The 21,093-nt window shown below is 35.2% G+C and overlaps 1 protein-coding gene across 1 annotated transcript in view; it reads left to right on the top strand.

Annotated features, from left to right (window-relative positions):
- Window positions 1-21,093, top strand: part of LOC138702910 (neurotrophin 1-like) — a 66,917-nt gene that overhangs the window by 17,671 nt on the left and 28,153 nt on the right. The window contains exon 2 of the mRNA XM_069830306.1: window positions 11,972-12,376. Within this exon, the coding sequence (XP_069686407.1) occupies window positions 11,972-12,376 (405 nt within the window). The remainder of the gene's footprint in view (window positions 1-11,971; window positions 12,377-21,093) is intronic.

The following is a 21,093-nucleotide window of genomic DNA, read 5'->3' as shown; positions in this document are numbered from 1 at the left end:
GACACCTGAACCCATAGCTGTGCAATATGGCAGAAAAATGGAATCCCTATGTACCATTCCCAGCAAAATGAAACAGAGGAAGGAAGAACATTATAAACAAAGTAACCAAAGAAAATTAAGGAAGCAAGGAAAGGAGAAAAAATGAAAGAATCAATGAAACGGAGAAAGAAATGAAACGAGGAAAAAATAAAAAGAAAGAGAAAAAAAGTGAATAATATATAGAATGTAAGGTGTATAAGTGCCGTCCTTTTCACAGTCGTCAGGGACGGTCTACAGGATCAAAAAATGTCCATACAACATAAGGTCAAAACGTCATAGATTTCCCAGAAAAAAATTCTTCTCTTATTTTATTCGCGATATACTGCATATATCGCTAGTAAAATTACGAAAACAATTACATCAGTAGGTATATGTAGCAAAGAGTTAATATTGGTTTAAATACATATTTATGTGTTCTATTACGTTTTCGTGAAATTAAATAAAATTGCATGCTTAAATTTGTTCATATTCTGGCGTGAGAGACGTGGCAACGTGTTCAGCAGGCAGTATTCTGCACAGACGTAAGTACGAGTCAGCTGAGTTCAAGCTCCCTGTCCATAGCTCTACTGCCGAGCGGATGACAGTTCAGTACAGGGTATTCGATAAACAACTTACAATGTCATTCACAGTTTAGGAATATCATATGTTATTAATTTATGGAGAAAGTCGTCGTAATTCAAGTGAGGCAAGAAGATGTACCGTCAATGTTTTCCTCAATGAAGGTTACCTAATCGGCGAACTTTGTAGCGGTTTCTCAACGATTATTAGATTCTAGGAGTCTCTTACCTCGTTTCGAAAATGACACAAACAGAAATTTCTTTAAAAATGGTACTGCTTTATGGAAGCGGGAGAGATTAATATGTTGCATTAAAAAACAGTTCGTGTGATTTTGTGCAGTAAACCATTATTGTTTATTTTTTAGACGTACAATAAAAAATAGATCAATATTGCCAGTATTGTTAAATAAAATGGAAATTTACCATAAAGTTCTATTAATAAGATTGAAAGTTTATATTTGCTGTTCGTTTTATGTAAATAACGGTCCGCCCCTGCATTAGAACAGAGCATCTGTTTTGTATCTGTATGTCTGTACCCGCTTGAGCTGTACTGTGTACTTGTAAACATCCAACAACTTTGCCAAACGTCTAATATTGTAAACTTTAATAATAATTAGTTAAATATTGCAATTAGAAAAAAATTGAGGACATTTTTTCTTCCTTATGACATGAACAATCATCAGTTAAAATAATGGCACTTATACCCCTTACATCCTGTATAACAGAAAAAATAAAGAGAAAATTAAAGGAAGAATATATTAAAGATAAAAGCCAGTGAAAAGAAAAGACATAATAAATAAAGACTGGATAGAGGCAGGCAGAAACAGATAGAGACAGACATGCGAACAGACAGACAAATTAAGAGAGAAATGGGAGAAGAAAATTAGGGATAATAAATAAAGAAAAAAAAATGGAAGATGTAAAGAAGGATGGAAGATACAAGGAAAAAAAAGAAGGGAACGATTTTAAGAAGAGAGGACGGATGGAAAAAGACAGGAAGAAAAAAGAAATTCAAGAAACTACCACGATCTTAATTTTTCCCATAATAAGATACAGAGCCTGCGATAAAATAGACTAATTTGTGTCGAATCTACTCTTTTGATTCAATAAATGAAACTTGCGACACGGCGTTATAGATTGATACATCAGTACAAAATTTCGTTAAAATCGGTTTAGGTATAAATGAATAATAATTGAAAAGAAACAAGTACCATATAATTATAATGATAATGAAATGTCACAGCAGAACACTTCGATAAAAATATCGGTTGGCAGCACCGGTTCTCTTCACCAGTGAATGGAGAAATGAAAGCGTGGCAGAGACAATTACCGATTGTATACGGCGGTGCAGAGACTTCCTTTCGCTGGGCCACGCCTTCTCAGGAATAAAACTAGTTTGCGATTTTCAACTGTCTCATGCAATGCGAATTGGGAAGGGATCTTATTTTATCTATTTCTCATTGTCGTAAACGTCGTCATGCTTCACTGGTATTGGAGTGGACAATCCGTTTCATCAAACAAAATGTGCATGTTGTCTGTCAAATGTTTCCGAAGTCTTTCTAGACTTGTATACTCTCTCTGCCGATAGCTCAAAATTTGGAGAAACTAGGTACCATTGCACCAATGATGTGTAAGAATATATAGGGTCGATTTCTAAAACGAGGTCTAAACCACGACCATGGCTTTAAACCGCGTTTGGATTTATAAAACGAGGTCTTTTTCATTTTTCTGAGCCATGGCTCGAAACCTTGGTCTGAAGCAGAGACCACGGCTGGGGTAGGTTTAAAACCACGGCTTCATGTATGCAAGATGGAGGTAGTAGATCATCTGGATGATTATCAAAGAAAATTTGTGATTACAAATATTAAATCTCGGATTAGAGTTATGAGAGACAGGAATAATCCTTTGTAACTATATAATGACGATAATTTCATGCGAATATTTTCGATTTTCGAAGGAATCAAAGCAAAATTGAGCAAGAATGCTAAATAATAATCTGCAACGAAATGCAAGAGGCGCCAGATTGACAAGTTTTTTACATCTTCTTGTTACTTTGAGGGAAGTAAGATATAGGCCTAATATTTTATACTAATTACACCTTTATGTCTATAAGGCGATGCAACTTAATTCTTAGTCTTTACAGTAGTTCTGGACATTTTATTTAGGGCCTAATACTCGAATATGATGTGGGCCTACAAGGATATGAAGGAAACGTGATTTTGTCTTGTTATTTTAAGTTTTATGCTACTGGGTCTTTCCACGTACTAGGCCTAATGTGAAAATAAAGCCAGATAATATTTTAGTTTCAATTGCAACTTTAATCCAGTTAATATTTAGGTTATTGATTCGTTAGAGCCGGGTTTTTAGGTAGTTAATATTGGCAGTAGCTATGAACAAATGATAAACTACAACATAAACGTTCGAATTGTGCTAATTATTTAGGAAATATAATTCTGGTACCTAAAAATCAGTTCCCTATAAATTAATGCTAGTATTTTAAAGGCACATAATTATAGTCTGTAAATTAGCAAATATAACAATACCTTAGCTGAGAACAAAAGAATGTGACTTACTAGAATGCAATAAAAATATTAATCCCGATGTTCATTTCTTTCTAATATCGATTTTTTACAAGAATAAAAATAGATTCTTAGCTGCTTTGCCATATATAAAACACATGAACCTCTGTTTCTTCTCAAGCCGCCTCTCGACTTCGTTTTAGAAATCACATAAGGATTCACACCTCGATCGCGGTTTAAAAGCCGAGGTTTGGAACCACGATTTCGTCCGTGTTTTAGAAATCGACTGATTGACTTTTAATCAATCAAAGCCAACTATGAACCTCAATCTTGTCACACCTGATGCGCATTTGTTCAATATCTTGTCGCATCTGATATTCAGATGTTTTAATACTTTAATTGTTTCCTCAATAATACACTCAGTGTGCGATGGCCATGCTAGCGAATGCAAGTATTAAATATCTTAAATTATAATATAATCTGTTTCTGTATGTTACAAATTATTTATTATTATATTCACGAAATAACCTTATTCTAATACCAAAAGTGTTCTCATCTTGTCAACAATAATTCACTAAAATGTTACAGTCTCAAACATTTGTTTAATTTTGCTGTTTCACTAATCATAATTTCCAAAGCTATTGTCAAATGTTTATCCACGGATTTCATACCGCCAGTGAAATATTTTAATTTAGCAACTTAAATACAGTCTGATCCGTTTGGGTATGGATAATATTATTTATTATTATAAAGCTATTCTGATAGTAGGAAAATTTTATTCTGGTTATAATTATGATTAAAAGATGGGAGTTACATATTATATGACAATCAACAATGCATAACCTGAAAGTACAAATGAAAATAGTAGATGATTAAAATGGCTACAACAAATCAACAGCGGGCACAATGTGTTCTTCCTTATGCTAAATTTGATAGTGTTAAAAGAGTTCAACGGGAATTGTGTAATGTACCTAAATACGATTCCATAATGTTGTGGTATCGAACATTTGTAGAAACAGGTTCTGTGTTTAAAAAACATGCAGGAGGTCGCAGGCGAAACCCAGTACGAAAAACAGCTATCTCTTGGCTTGCCAAACTCCCCAGATCTAACCCCTCCTGACTTCTTCGTGTGGTGTTTTGTTAAAAACATTGTCTACTCACAGAAACCCAGGAACATTGATGATCTGAGAGTAAAAATTACTCAAGCTTTTCAACAAATCACCCCTCTTATGTCACAACGGACATGGGCTGAATTTCATCACTGCTATGAGTTGTGCAGGGTGCGCAATGGGGGTCATGTTGAGCTCTGAGGAATCTCCCATCTTTCAGTGTTGTATGCACAAAGTTTCAACAAATAAAGTTCAGTAGTAAATGTTTTACGGTGTTTTTATTTTATCCATACCCAAACGGATCACTTTGGATGTTACTTAACATTAAATCCAGACGTTTGAGATGGGCAGGACATGTAGCACTTATGGGTGAATCCAGAAATGCATGTAGAGTGTTAGTTGGGAGACCTGAGGAAAAAATCTTTGGTGACGCCGAGACGTAGATGGGAGGATAATAATAATATGTATTTGAGGGAGGTGGGATATGATAGTAGGGACTAAATTAATCTTGCTCAAGATAAAACCAATTGCGGGCTTATGTGAGGACGGCAATGAACCTTCGGGTTCCTTAAAGGCCATTTGTAAGTATATAGTAATATAATTATGCTATCTTATTATTTATTTTGCATTATTAGCGAAATAGTTCTATTCAAATATCACGCGAATTCTCATCTTTTGATATAATTCATTCGCACTACGCTCTAGCGAATTTTACACCCTGAAAACTCTTGTGTTAGTACTAGAGCCCTGCGTTTGGTTGCTTTGAATACAAGTTAGGAGTACCTCGATCATACTAGCTTCATGCTGCAGTCTGTCCCGCACGCTCCGTTATTGTGTGTTTACATCTATTCGTGTACCTGTGTCTGTAAATCAGTATACAACAGGAATAGTACTCATGTACAAAATACCACTTGGATTTAATAACAATAATAACGAAGTATTTATTTAAAGGAGCTTATATAAATAAAATATAATTTTTAACTACAGTTAGATAAAATAAAAAAAAATTCAGAAACAATCCCTTTTATTTTCGGGAGCCATCACATTTTGGCCACAAATGCAATGAAAAAACCATTCGAGCTAAGATAATATATTTACTGAATATATTAAGCAATATCTATGCAATTCAAACACACGTCCTCAGAGACGCTCTGTGCTCTACACTGAAGCTATGTAGTGACAAAATCTTGAGCTACGCAACAAATACAACAAAAAATTTAAATTATGGTTTATTTAACGACGCTCGCAACTACCGAGGTTATATCAGCGTCACCGATGTGCCGGAATTTTGTCCCGCAGGAGTTCTTTTACATGCCAGTAAATCTACTGACATGAGTCTGTCGCATTTAAGCACACTTAAATGCCATCGACCTGGGCCGGGATCGAACCCGCAACCTCGATCACAGAAGGTCAACGCTATACCGACTACGCTACCCATGCCGACAAATATAACAATATTAAGAGGTTAGGTACAGCTTACAGCAGTAAAATTTTTGGAAATATTCAACATTTTTTTCCTCCATTACTGTATCTTGTACAATAATGAAAATTGGTAGACTATGTGTGAAACACTATCCTTCTGCTAAATGAAAAAAAAAATATCTTTACGATTAAAAAAAAATATATATATATATTTTTTTTTTTTTCAAAATTCAAAGTTCACTGTGCAGTGAAGAAGCGTTTCCCTCATAACTCATAAACTTGTTAACTGTTTCATGTTCTCTCTCTTTTATTTTATTGCTGAAACTCATGTTTACAATATCATGCTCTTTCAACTACATTCCTTAATAAACAATATATTTTTTTATTTTGTGTTAGGTATTTGACTATTTTTAAAATGAATTTATTTTTTATCACACAATCTATCAAAGGTAGAGAAGTGATTTTGCATCATATTGTAGATATGTCAAGCATAAATGCACACAAAAAATTGCTTCACAGAATGTTGGATACCTTTTGCGTTATGAGGGAAACGCTTCATTACTGCACAGTGAACTTTGAATTTTGAAAAAAAATATATATATAAATATATTTTTTTAACCGTAAAAACATGTTTATCATAATAAGAACAGTTTTACACATACTAATTTTCATTATTGTACAAGATACAGTAATGGATGAAAAAAAATGTTGATTATTTCCAAAATTTTATTGCTGTAAGCTGTACCTAACCCCTTAATATCAGAAGCACATTCGAATTTCTTCCTACAACCGTTTTTGTTAACATTATGTATTAGTTGTAGTGACATAAAATAAGTCGAAGTCTTAAAAACTTTTAGCCTCAATAAATAATCCTTGCACCACATAATAATTTTTAGTCGCCATGGCTACATGTTGCCCGGAATTTGTCTACTCCTGATTTTTAAAAGTAAAACGCATTAAGATTCTTTAGTCAGCACAAACTTGGGAATATATATATATATATATATATATATATATATATATGTATGTGTGTGTGTGTGTGTGTGTGTGTGTGTGTGTGTGTGTGTAAGCTGCTTAGAAGTGATATAACTGCAGATTAAAGAGGTTATAGAATACATTAAAATAAGTAAAACCTATTATGGATTTTGTAATTAAGTGCATGGTGAATTAGAAAATTAGGCTGAATGTTTGAGTAGTTTGGCAACAGCGTTTAGCCGGCTCACCTACGAAAACACACGCACTCGATCTGAATAGCAGTATTCCGTCCCTTACACTGCAGTAGGGTTGCCAAATTTCCTAATGGCAAGAAATAACGATACGCGTTAATATTTTTATTAATTTGCAAAAAACGTCCATTTTATTGAAAAAATGCAAAGGGATACAACATTTATCAACTTCTCTAGTGATAAGAGTAAAAATCAGAATCGTAATGGTAGTACTTATCAAGTAACAAAATGTTAACATTTAGGGGAAAATATCTTTCTTTGGAAATCTATTCATTTGTGACTAATATGGTAATAGGAATTTTTGTTGTACCTGTCCAAGAAACTGTTAAAATATACAGTGGGTAAAAAAAGGCACAAAATTTAAATGGTTATATTCCAGTAGCCAATGATTTCACTTGAAAGTTTATTTCACAGGCAAATTTCACAGTCCTTGTAGACCGGGAAAGTACTGTAATATTTAATTTTTTACAATTTATTAAACATCATTTTTTATTTTTTTGTAAAGCAGTGGAAAATCGATCGTTTATGCCGTTTATGATCTGACGGGTTCAGCAGGCCAAGCCGTTTGTTGCGCTATCATCATTTGTTTTCTTCCGTTTTGAGTTCTCATTTTGTGAATAATGGGTCGCTTAACGAACGAAGACAAGATTTTCATTAAACATTTGCACCAATATAATAATTTATCTGCCCGTCAAATTGTAAGGGACTACGCTCAGCGAGAATGGTCTGTTTCAAGTGTACAACGATTGGTTAGCAAGACACGGACATGATATCCCTCCTGAGAGATTAGTGCGTGAAAGATCGCATTTCTCAGATTCTCTGACGGTTTCCGCTGGAGTTTCAAACAAGATCTTAATCATATGAACTATTTTGTATGGAGTCAACTACAAAAAGCAGTTTACTACAAAACAAGAATTCGTAATATTGAACATTTAAGACAACGCCTTCTTGAATGTTGGGACCGGCTTGATCAAAGACAGATATCCAGTGCTGTTGGGCAATGGAGAAGACGCCTACAAATGGTTGTACGGGCAAATGGCGGTCACATAGAGCATCATTTTTAATTTTCATTATTTGAAAGATCATTAATGTATTTTACCAACATTCAGTTTCTGAATTTTGAAGTAATAAATTGTCTTCAAAAACCACATTTTTCGCATCATAGTGAACTGACCTCCATAAGATTTTAATTGAGCCTAAAACATAATAAAAAGTCCTGCTCATCTTTAAAGTCTTCTTTTTCCAACAGTGTATTCATGACACTCGGGAGGAAATTAAACGCAGAATAAATATGGAAAATGGGTGTTATTATTCGGTTGAGAAGCTTTTATCATCCAGTCTGCTGTCAAAAAATCTGAAAGTTAGAATTTATAAAACAATTATATTACCGGTTGTTCTGTATGGTTGTGAAACTTGGACTTTCACTCTGAGAGAGGAACATAGGTTAAGGGTGTTTGAGAATAAGGTGCTTAGGAAAATATTTGGGGCTAAGAGGGATGAAGTTACAGGAGAAGGGAGAAAGTTACATAATGCAGAACTGCACGCATTGTATTCTTCATCTGACATAATTAGGAACATTAAATCCAGACGTTTGAGATGGACAGGGCATGTAGCACGTATGGGCGAATCCAGAAATGCATATAGAGTGTTAGTTGGGAGACCGGAGGGAAAAAGACCTTTGGGGAGGCCAAGACGTAGATGGGAGGATAATATTAAAATGGATTTGAGGGAGGTGGGATATGATGATAGAGACTGGATTAATCTTGCACAGGATAGGGACCGATGGCGGGCTAATGTGAGGGAGGCAATGAACCTTCGGGTTCCTTAAAAGCCTCTGTAAGTAAGTAAGTAAGTATTCATTATAAATTAATATTATGTAGGCCTATTTCCGAACATAGAGTTTTTCTAATTTTGTGCCGTTTTTTGGTCCACTGAGTATATACTGTATTACTTCGACTCTATATGCCTCATATTAATAAACAATTTAATATAGTGTTGTATTGTGAGAAGTGTTTGTTGCCAAGATAGTGCAGTGTATTAGTTTGGAGGATGATACGGATCTCAAACAAAGCTTATAGCACATCTCTGAGACATCTACAGAGTAGGCCAGGAGGGGCGAAGTCCGCTGACACATCCTGTGGTGACCGGCGCACAAAAACTGACGACGTACTTTCTAATAACGAGTTCTGCGGCGATGCGGCAGCGAGATGCATCGAAAGTTCCAATAGCCGGACACAAAAACGAGATCGCTCTTATGTACACAATTATGCTAACGACACTTCTACTTTCCCTGCGCAATCAACAGCTATTTCGTATCCTAGCAACCACATAATTACAGTCAACATAGATTGTGTTAATGACACATAACAAGGCTGACTCTAAGGTTCAATTGTAATTAACAATGCACGTAATAGCATAGGGACATAATTTAATTTGTCTAACATTTGTAATATTAACCTGGCTATACCTTTGGATTAACGGTTGAGAACCGGAAACACCGTTTGCTACCCCCTTCCACGTCTGGAGCTCGATGATACTGGCGTAAAACACAAACAAATCACTTTACTAGGTATAGGAGAGAAGAAAAGTAGTTCATCCATTTACGTAAACTAGGAAATATCGCGATTTTGAGGTTGATAATTTCTTTAGGTTTTTGTTTAATCAAAATACAGTACAGTATTAACAAGAAGTGTTTTCACTCACGCACTGAGCTATCCATGCGGACGTATTCATTATGCAGTGTACATTACACTTTCTACAGCATATTAGCGTACAATATAGAGAACGAAGTTAAATTGAAAAACAATCATAATATGGATATTTAAACACATTTTGAAAATGGTGGCCGTTCATTTCGATACAGGCTTCAGTTCTTTTGTGCATATTATCGTACTATAGATTAATGTACCCAATTCCAATTACCAGTTTCGTTCTTCGTACTAGTAACTCATGTTGAAATAATTCTGTATCTACTCTATAAAAGAGTACCTTACGTACTGTAAACTCAATCTTCACTTCTGCCCGATCAGAAAAGATAAAGTTACTCAGACATGCTATCTACTGTCCGTCCAAGACCCATGTAGTTTCGTCGCAGGGTCGTAGAAAGGGGGGAAATCACGTGACAGTTAATTACTTAATGAGGCCCTTTTATTTAAGTTATCTTAAACAGTTCTATAATATCACGTAGCCATTCAATTCCTAACAGAAATTAATGTTTTCAGAAAAGAGCTAAGACAACCCAGCCACTACCTTTACAGAGGGGCGAGCAGAAGCGGTTGGGGGAAACCAGGATGCGACATAAGCAAACGGTCGACAGTACCTGTGCGAAAATATGATTAATATTGAAAGCTCTTTTGTCACTGCAAAACGTGAACATATTTCCGGACGTAATATACTCACTAACTCAGTACTGTTTACTATGACCGTAAGGCGACTTTGACTGCACTCGCTGCCTTGGTTCTGTGTGGAGGACGGTTGGAAGTTTACTAGTAGGGGGGTGGGAGTGAAATATATTAAAAAACTTAGGTGCAATAAAAATTGAAGTAAAAATAAAATGATGTCCCTGTACTATGGAAATATTGCACATGGCGAAGCGAGACATAAAATTAGCGTACAATAAAAATAATCAGTTATTATAAAAAAACACAAAATCTATGCATTTCAGGTATCTGATGGGACTGAACTAGTATGCACCCGACTAGGGCTGCGGACGGAGCGGTTCGGTTCGGAGCAGTTACTGTGACGTCATTACTCGGTTGAACCGAGTACAGTACCTAGTACAGATTTGTGGCTGCAGATTTAAAATTTAGATAGATTGAATCGATTTTAGAACGTACTCGTACTTTGAAAGTGAAACCAAGCGTGTTTTAAAAGCGTTGTTGTAAAGCGCTTTCGCTTTGCCAATTGACGAGAAAAAAGTGCTTCTCTTCATTGCCAAATGGCGGTTGCAAATTTCATTTGCGCGATTACAACTATTTGCGGAGTTATTTTGTACGAAAGGCCTATTTAACTTTCAGTGTTGTTATATATGACAGACGAAATAAAATTGATAAAATAATTTATAATGCTAACAACTAATAAATTAACATGTGAGGTAAACGTTAAACGCTGCAGCTATGTAAAAAAGAAGATAGAAAGAAACGGACTCCATGAAGCGCTGCCTAAAACACTTAAAAATAACACACACAATTATTTACTATTACGGAAAGTGGATAAAATAATCAATAAAACGTGGAATCTTAAACTGAAGAACATAATGTTTATTTATTTTATAGCACTACTAGCCTTCAATACAACCATGTCCTCTTTGGTGAAGAGTAATATTATTGATAAATTAAAGTAATTAGGTAGCATAATTCGTAGAAATAAATACAAATAAAATTATGACTGATGAGGTAACACAAATCCAATAAACATAAATAGAAGAAAAATATAATGCACTTCTTTTTTTTAACATATTTTAATATTAATCAAACACTCTAATATGATGATAATAAAAGTAATAATATTATATAATAGTATAATATAATATAATATAATATAATATAATATAATATAATATAATACAGTATAATATAATATATTATTAATATTATTATTATTATTATTATTATTATTAGTAGTAGTAGTAGTAGTAATAGTAGTAGTAGTAGTATGTTCAGACTGTCAGTGTTCATTAGGTCCACTTGACAGGCCATATAAAAGGATGAACTCCTCTTCAATACTAGAAGGAAATAATTTGTCCTGCAGCAGAAAATATTTAAAGACAACAGTACCTACGTTGTTGCCTGTTAGAATTAAGTAAAACACGCCAACTCTGTTTGAACGTTTGAACTGATCGTTAACGGCTACGGTTAACCGAGTAACTTCGGTGCTCCGCTTCCAAGCACATAAACCGATAGAACCGAGTAACTCAACAGTTCTACTCGCTCCGTCCCCAGCTCTACACCCGACCAGAGATGTTAAAGCGAGTGTAAATAACAGCAAAAAAGTACCACTTAGTTTTGAAAAATCCTGTATATCAGTGCAACTATCCATTACATTTGCAGTACACATAAAATAGAGTTCAGAAACGAATGCTGACATGTGTCTGGTTACAGCTGTGCGTCGCGGCGGCATTAGCGGCGATGTGCAGGGCGGAATCCTTGGACGACGTGAGCCTGGAGGACGACTTCCCGCTGGACGAGGAGCTGAACGAGAGCTCGGGGGCGGAGGAGGGACTGGCGCCCAAGAAGGAGACGCTGGTGTACCGCGCCATGCTGCAGGCCCTGAAGCGCCCCGACGCGGCGCAGCAGCTGGGCCAGGTGCTGCCCATCCTGCGCAGCATGACGCCGCCGCAGCGGCTCACCCTGGCCGCGCTGCTCACCACGCAGGCGAGCGCGCTGGACCAGGTGGCGGCCACGTTCGGCGAGGAGCGGCGCCGCAACATGACGTCCGCGCTGCTGCTGCCTCTGTCGCTGGACATCGCCAACATCTTCCGCAGCGCAGCCGCCAAGACGCCGGAAGTGAGTGCCGTATAGGGTCAACGCGGGTGAATCGGATCATTTTTAAAATAACTATAAATAAAAGTGGTAATACGCTGTTAATTCTTGCGTCTCTTACTGTCCGCTGAAAGATAATTTCATTAACTTTAAGTCTGACGCAACAGCCTGTCAGAAATAGTTATTATGTTTTATTTTTCTTCAATTTAATTGGTTGTTAAAATTGATCCGAATCATCCTCCAGTGGCGGGTGAATAGGATTGGTATTGCGGGTGAATCGGATTGAAAGAAAAAGCAGTGGAAACTTATTATTCATGCTATAAGATACAAAATTAGAAGCTCAGTAATAGCAAAATCACATTTCTTAGTTTCTCTGTTTTCAAACACATTTTCCACAGATAAACGCCTTTCTCCCCTTAGCTCCCACACACACCTCGTGGTACCATTCACCCTTACGTTGGATCCATTGGATCCATTCTCCTTTCTTCACAGACTTGGGATCAGAATATTTCAACATACAAAATTGGCAAATGTCATCACTCCCTTCATTGTCTATTTCTACAACCACATCCTCATCCTCATCCTCCTCCTCCTCCTCCTCCTCCTCCTCATCATCATCATCATCATCATCACTATCGTTAATCTCAATCATGTCCTCACTTTCTCTTTGCACATTTTTTCTGTTCATTCTGCATTCTTTCTTACTATTTATCTTCTCGTTTTTTTAATTTTTGCTTTTTCTTCATTTGTGCTATGTTCTCTGGTGAAGTGAGAAGACAAGCAATTTGTCTGGGTCTTCCTCGTGCTGAAGTCTACCCATCCGGAATTTAAAAAGAAAAACAATATTGTCATTTCTATATAAAATAAGCAATTCAAACTACCCGCCATTCACTGATCTGTTTCGCCCGCACATGCACAGAAATACATATTTGCAAATTGGCAGCACTGGCGGCAAATAAATGAGAACATCAGGTGAGGTTATAGAATCAAGACAGACTGTTCTTTCCTACTACATAACTTGTTGCGTAAGTTTTAATAATGTGTGTTCAAAAAATTGTTTAATCCAGAGCTAAAAATAACAAAATGGCAAATTCAGAGCATCTACGTACTTCAAACTTATAAAAAGTAGTCTATTTATCACCAGCACGTCGTACACACGCCAACTTATTATGATCATCGAACTCAAATACTAGCATTCTTTGACTTCAGAGGATGGTATCAGCAAGAACTCACTAGCGCACTCTAGGACCAGCAATTTATATTAACTGATCCGATTCGTCCTCCAATCCGATTCACCCGCGTTTACCCTACATCAATGCTGCGTATTAAAATGACTGACTGCGCTATTGTAAGAAAACGTTACAGGCCAAGAGTAAAATGTAAAATGCAAATGCCTTAATGAAACTTCAAAATTAAGTGAAAGATATCCGCGAATTTTAGTGAGATTGATAGAAATCCACGAAATTACTTCATAATTACGATATTTTTAAGAAGAGAACAGTTTTTATGCAGAAATTCGCATGAAAAATGACTCTCTTCCAAATAAAACGTGAAAATTTCCTTCGTTTTGAAATCCTACATCAGGCATATCAATTGATGCCCATACGAGCAAGCGCGCGCTTTAGAGCTCAGGAGAGCCTGAGCGCTTTACAGCGGAAAGGAAAGAGACAGACGAAAGAGGTGGTACATTCCGCTTGGTCGAGCTATATTCAGGGATGACCAGCACTGATTCAATAGATAAAGGGAAGAGAACTTATTAAAACTGTATCCATGTTAATTTTTAGATTTGCCTGAGAAGTATAAGTGCATTATAATAATGTAAGTTTTAATTCTAATGTTCATTTTTCACAAGTTTGATTTTTTTATTCAGAAGAAATATTTTCTCAACTTTTCGTATAGAAAAGTGAAATTTTCAGGAATAGATCTATTTATTTAGTAGCCTTACAGAATGTTTTCGTAAATCTAATATACCCTATATACGTATTACTCAAGATAGTGTATTAAAAATTTTGAAAATATTCGCATGGAAATTGTTTGTCAGGAAATGAATTAACAAAGCAACTACTGTTACATCATAAGCAAAAGATACGTGCCCATGTGTTGTAAAAATGTCAGCTCTATAGCTTCAGCAGATTTCGAGAAAATAATTTAATATTCTGATGATAGGAAGTTGCTCACAAATGTCACCTTAAAAGCATAATGCGATAAGAGTTTTGTTATGTAATATTAGTTACACTTAAAACAGATACAGTACCTAAGTAACTTTGCTTTGTACTGTAATATTGTTTTGATTAGTTTATTGATTACTTTTGTAAGGCTCAAGATACCATCAATGTAAATTCCAACTTATCATGTCATACTCAATCTCTTTCTTTGGAATATCACTTTCTTTATGAATGATGTGTTTCATCCACTTAATACAGTATAATATTATACTACTATGGAATTTAAGTGAATATTCCTTCTATTATGTTATTAAGATTTAAAACACAAGTGAAATATTAAGAAATCAGTGTTAGTACTTTTGTTTTACAGACAATATAGATAATATTAAACAGAAAGAAGCCATATAAAAATAAAGACATAAAATTTCACGTTCCGTTTGAAGTTTGTTCACCACTGTTTTCTTAATCCAACAGGTTGCTTATTCACATACACAACCCTTCGTCTTTCCATACTTAGCGCTTGCTGCCCGCGCACGACATCAAGGTCAGAAAAATGAGCTTGCTTTGACATCACTGTCCTACATGAATATTTCTACATATTTGATCGTTCAGTATTGCATAATGTGTAGTATCTGGCAACCATGTGCGCATAGTTTCAGGGACTACTTCCAGAGAGCAGCGCGAGCAAACAACGGTCATTTCGTCATTTTCTTTCCCGCAGTGCTTCATCTCTAACAGTCAAATGAAATTGAATTATGAATTTAATTGATAATGCAAACAATTTTCTGTTAGTTTCAAAGAGATTGGTGCAATAATAATTATTAAAAAAATGTTATTTTATTATTTTTTTAAGTTTCTTTTCGGTGCGAAATATGCGCGAAATTGTGTTTTTTTACAAAATATTCACCGAAATTAAACTATTTCGATCACCACAATCAGGGTAAAATGATCACCATAAAATCATATTTGAAGTAATAAATAATTCCACGAAAATCACAAAGTAAATTTTTTCTGCAGCATCACAATTCTCTAACGAGAAACTAGTAGTAGTAGTAGTAGTAGTACCAGTAATAATAATAATAATAACAATAATAGGCCTATTAACTTTAATAGACCTAATAATAATAGTACCAATGATGATAATAATAACAACAATAGGCCTATTAATAGCAATAATAGACCTAATAATAGTACCAATGATGATAATAATAATAACAATAGGCCTATTAATAGCAATAATAGACCTAATAATACTAATGATAATGATAATAATAACAATAATAGGCCTATTAATAACAGTAATAGACCTAATAATAATAGTAACAATGATGATGATAATAATAACAATAACAATAGGCCTATTAATAACAGTAATAGACCTAATAATAATAGTACCAATGATGATGATAATAATAAAAATAATAATAGGCCTATTAATAACAGTAATAGACCTAATAATAATAGTACCAATGATGATGATAATAATAATAACAATAATAGGCCTATTGATAGCATTAATAGACCTAATAATACTAATGATAATAATAGTAACAATAATAGGCCTATTAATAACAGTAATAGACCTAATAATAATAGTAGCAATGATGATGATAATAATAATAACAACAATAATTATAGGCCTATTAATAACAGTAATAGACCTAATAATAGTACCAATGATGATAATAAAAATAACAATATTAGGCCTATTAATAGCAGTAATAGACCTAATAATAATAATAATAATAATAATAATAATAATAATAATAATAATAATAATAACAGTAATAAAGACGATGTTTGGAATGAAGTACCGGTACTTGAAGTGAACTCGGGAACGGGCGGGCACGATGTAAACACAACTTGTTCTACGTCCTAACGCAAGTTATTCCAGCCGAAACCTTCAAAACTGGTTGACCAACTTACCGAATTCCTTGCTCGTTAATAGTACCTGATCACCATCTTGCAGTGTAGCCTATGTAAAGAATTACAATGAGATATAACATGTAACGTTGTACCATCGGGTTGACTCGCCTGTTGAGCATTCACTGTGGCGTGACGTTTTTATGCAGTCCAGTACAGAGGACCGATTTTTGGCTGCTGGAGGTGTTACCCGACAAGAGCAACTCAGCAACTTTCCTTCTCGGTTCAGCTGTCACAGATAAAGTATATTAAGGTCACGGATGGCTTACTCGGTATCCTAGCAACCGTGCTTTACGACTCTCAGGTGGACGCTTACAGATGTACAGAGCTTGATATATGAAGAGAAAATTGAGAATGTGGATAGAACATTTTGTAACATTTCCGGGGTGACTTTAGCACAGGCTTCAATGATACGGTTCTTTAAATGTTCCACATTCTCAATTTTATCTTCATCCTACCAAGCTCTTTATGTAACCCCAAAAGAAAAAATAATGGGGTGTTAAATCTGGAGTCCTAGCCGGCCATTCTACTGGTCCACGTCGACCAATCTAATGTCCAGGGAACTGTTCGTCCAGTCTGCTGCAACATTTCTGTGGCTTAACCTACCAGAATGAAGAATGATATCAATTCTTTCCTCTTTCGATAATGCCATCACGAAAATCAAGAAATTTGTTACAGGAATGCTTCAAATAATCACAACAATGCATTGAAACTGTCAGAGGTTAACCAAACAGTAAAGAAGGAAAAGTTAATTACCAGAATTGCATAAAAACATCTTTTCCAAAGCCTCCTTAGTACCGTACCATGTTACAAAATATCTGTAGATCAATAACTAATGTTTGTCTCATTATTGCAGTTATCTTTAAATAACTTGAAAATGATTAGATTGTTTTTCTCAGAAAATTTCATATGATTTTGAATACCTACATGACCCCCTTTCCATTTAAAACTTCAAATTTGCATTCAAAACGTTGCCTTTTGAGATAGCTGAGGGCTAGAATCGAATGTGTCACTGGTAGAGCATTTGGTCCTACAAATTCTGGTAACACCTACAGTAATCGAAAATCAAGCATATAAAAGATATTTACTGTATATGGTTCCAGACTTTTGATTCACCCTGTACTATAATCAACGAATCCAAAACGTAGGAATCACTTGTGTATTGAGCAGACCAGCATAAAACTTAGACTTAATAGTCGCTGCAATATGGGAGCGCAATTTGGATTTTAAATAAAAAATATGACCTCTATAACCAGTTGAGGTATCCTCTACAGGCAGCTTCCACATAAAGGATAATTGAGAGTTGAACACTTAATAGATGACATAGGAGTAGCAGTAGAATTGCCTCCGACATGCTGACAGGGTGAACGATGATCGATCACCCAAAACTGCCTCTCACTATAGACCTAACGGGGAAGACTCAAACGAAGACGGATGGAAAAATGAACATTCATTTTTTTTTATTTTGCGACAGCACTAAATAACACGGAATCTTCTTACGGTGATCGTGATGACAATAATGATGAATTATCGCTTAATAATCATTACAGATGGGAGATTTCGTTGAATAGAGGTCAGAGCGAGAAGCCCTGCTTCCGGGTTTGAAGCAAGGACCTGAGCCGTATATGTAATTCGAGCCACGCACACAGAGACAGACAACGAACGGTTCTCCGGTCGTGAACTTGTGGCCCTCGGCGCGGCGCGACATCGTTCACATGGTCACGCAACAATGGGGTTCACCCAGGCGAGATACGAACGTGAGAATCCGCCTAATTGGTGATGTTCTTCAAATTACCATTTTAATACACAAAACGGGTGGGCGGTAATGCTTGGATCTCGTCTAGCTAGCAGATAAACCTGTTCTACATAGAAAGCTGAGACGCTTTGTCTAATTGCAGCTAAATGGATTTCTACTGGAGAGACCTTGTTTCTAGGTCGGTCCGAAGAAGGCGAAATTAAAAAAAAAAAAAACTAAGCCTTCATGCATTTCAAATAATTACTCCCTCTGTGCGTTCTATAAGCTGGTTATGTGGAGTAAAATCTTATTTACTTTGGCGCAGAGACCGCAATTTCTTCATAAAATATTGTGGGTCCGTTTCGTTTGCAACATTTGCCGGGCTGATCATGCTACACAATCTCTCGAAATGTTGTCCCGGCTCCGTCTACAAAATCTTAGAAAAACCCTCTGCCTTTCCCTCCTCTTTCATACACTGCATTTCTCCACTTCTATCTCGCGTCCTGCTTTCAAAATTTATCTACCCAGCATAATCTAAACCAGCGGTGACCAAAACTCGAGCTGCAGTGATTACAAGCGACAGACAGCGTATGAAGTAAGGAGACGGAGGAAAGGTACTTGGCTTGAAAACTGCAACCAGTGGCGGTTCCTGTACTAACATCTTGATCAATCCCGCGGATAAAAATCTCAAGCTTTGCTGTATCAGTAATGTCACTGCTGTCATCAAGAGCCAGTGCTTCTTTTTTTAACCTTCCTCTTGAATATAAACAAAGAAAAAAATATATAATCAGGAATTTTCTAAATTCTTCTCTCGATACTTGATCGAGAAATTCGTAGTTTTTCAAAATAAAAACTTCTTATGGACAAGTTATTTTAGCTATTTTAATCATTACTCTTTTTTTAAATTTTGTTCTATTAAAAGGTTTTAGAGCACGAAATATTTCAAACCCCATTAAGCAGCTGACTTTCTTACATTTACTCGTATTTATCTCCTATTTCTCTTCCTGGCTATGATTTAAGACAATCATGTCAATTTCTGGCGTTTAACAGTCCGTTGGCACATAATATTGAATCAGTTTTTCTGCAATATTATTATTAAATGAATAACCAATAAATAGTTACCCTCATCTAAAGATTAAAATTGAGATAAAACCTAATAAATTTATCACTCTAGGGAGAAGATATTCATGTACGTACAGAAGAATTATAGAAACACATACTTAGTGGCCAGTAATAACAATTTTTATTTATTTATTTATTTATTTATTTTATTTATTTATTTAATGTGCTGTACAACAGCCAGTGGCCAATTACAGTTCAGCACAAATATAACAAAAACATAAAACAAAAATAATTATTACACATAAATATAATTACAATTACAATAATGACGATGAATGGATAACTAAGAATACTATGAGACAATGTTAATTGAGTATAATGCCTAAAAGAATACATAAATGATAAATCGTTGCCAAGAGCAAACAAAGTCTATACATTGAAGGGATCGAATTCGCAGCTATGCATGTTGGCATTTTTAATGCATCTGGAGACTGGTGAAAGAAATTTCGAATTTCTAATATAGAAAAGTTTGTGGGCTCTCATATCTTTTGTTGGAATACGTAAGGTAATATTGTTTAAGAAAGAGTCACAGGATATATCACCTTTGAGGACTTTACAAAAGAACAGATAATCTAGCTCATGGCGTCTAGCATATAGATTTTGACAATTAAAATATTCACATTTTCTCTCATAACTATACCCGGAATTAATGGGCAGAAATCTGAATGAACATAAGGATATAAATTTTCTTTGTATATTTTCTAATTTAGCCGAGTCCGTAGTTGTAATCGAGTTCCAAACTACAGATGCATATTCGAGTTTCGATCGCACCAATGTATAGTATAGCATTAAAAGAGAATCGGGTGTGGAAAAAGAATAAGTTATTGACCGTATTATTCCTAGCATTCTGATTGCGTGATTGTAAATGTAATCAACGTGACTATGAAAATACAATTTACTGTCAAAGAATATTCCCAAATCTTTTACGCAATCCGTTCTGTTAATTAATTAATTAATTAATAATAATAATAATAATAATAATAATAATAATAATAATAATAATAATACATTATTCAGCGTGGCAATTAATGTTTCTATATACTACTAATAGAACCGTAGAGCAAAGTGAACATATTACATTTTGTCCGACAGAACAACAAAAAAGTTCTCCTTCTTATTCTTTACGAAACCACCTCTTACTGCTTGTAGAGACAGAGTTTGTAGAGCGACATGATACCGCCACTGCTTGTCTTCAGTAAGTGAATGAGAGCAATTTACAGGAAACTCCTCGTACCCGTTTAAATGTCTGTGATTACACGATGTAATCACGACACCCGCTTTGCTCACCGCTGATCTAGACACACGATCACAAGATTTCTCAATATTATCCATTCCCTCCCACCGAAGATCCTCATACTCATCTTCTTTCACTGTGATTGTTCCTAGACTTTAGAATTTCCTACCGAGTAATGTCGGAGACTGGCAGGCATCAAACGAATTTAAGAACAAACTAAGGAAGAATTTATCAATTAGTTCTCGTTACCAATGGCAGTTATTTCATTTGCTTAATTGCTTAGCTCTATTACTGATAAAATTGATAATAGAATATAGTTTTAAGGGGTTAGGTACAGCTTACAGTAGTAAAATTTTGGAAATATTCAATATTTTTTTCCTCATTACTGTACCTTGTACAATAATGAAAATTAGTATGTGTAAAACACTGCGCTTCTGCTATATGAAAAAAAAATATTTTTACGATTAAAAAAATTATTTACATTTTTTTCTTCAAAATTCATTCCACTGTGTAGTGATGAAGCTTTTCCCTCATAACTCAGAAACTATCCAACATTCTGTGA

Source organism: Periplaneta americana, chromosome 7 (genome assembly GCF_040183065.1).
Source record: "Periplaneta americana isolate PAMFEO1 chromosome 7, P.americana_PAMFEO1_priV1, whole genome shotgun sequence".
Classification (NCBI taxonomy): domain Eukaryota; kingdom Metazoa; phylum Arthropoda; class Insecta; order Blattodea; family Blattidae; genus Periplaneta; species Periplaneta americana.
This window is presented reverse-complemented; position numbering and strand designations above follow the sequence as displayed.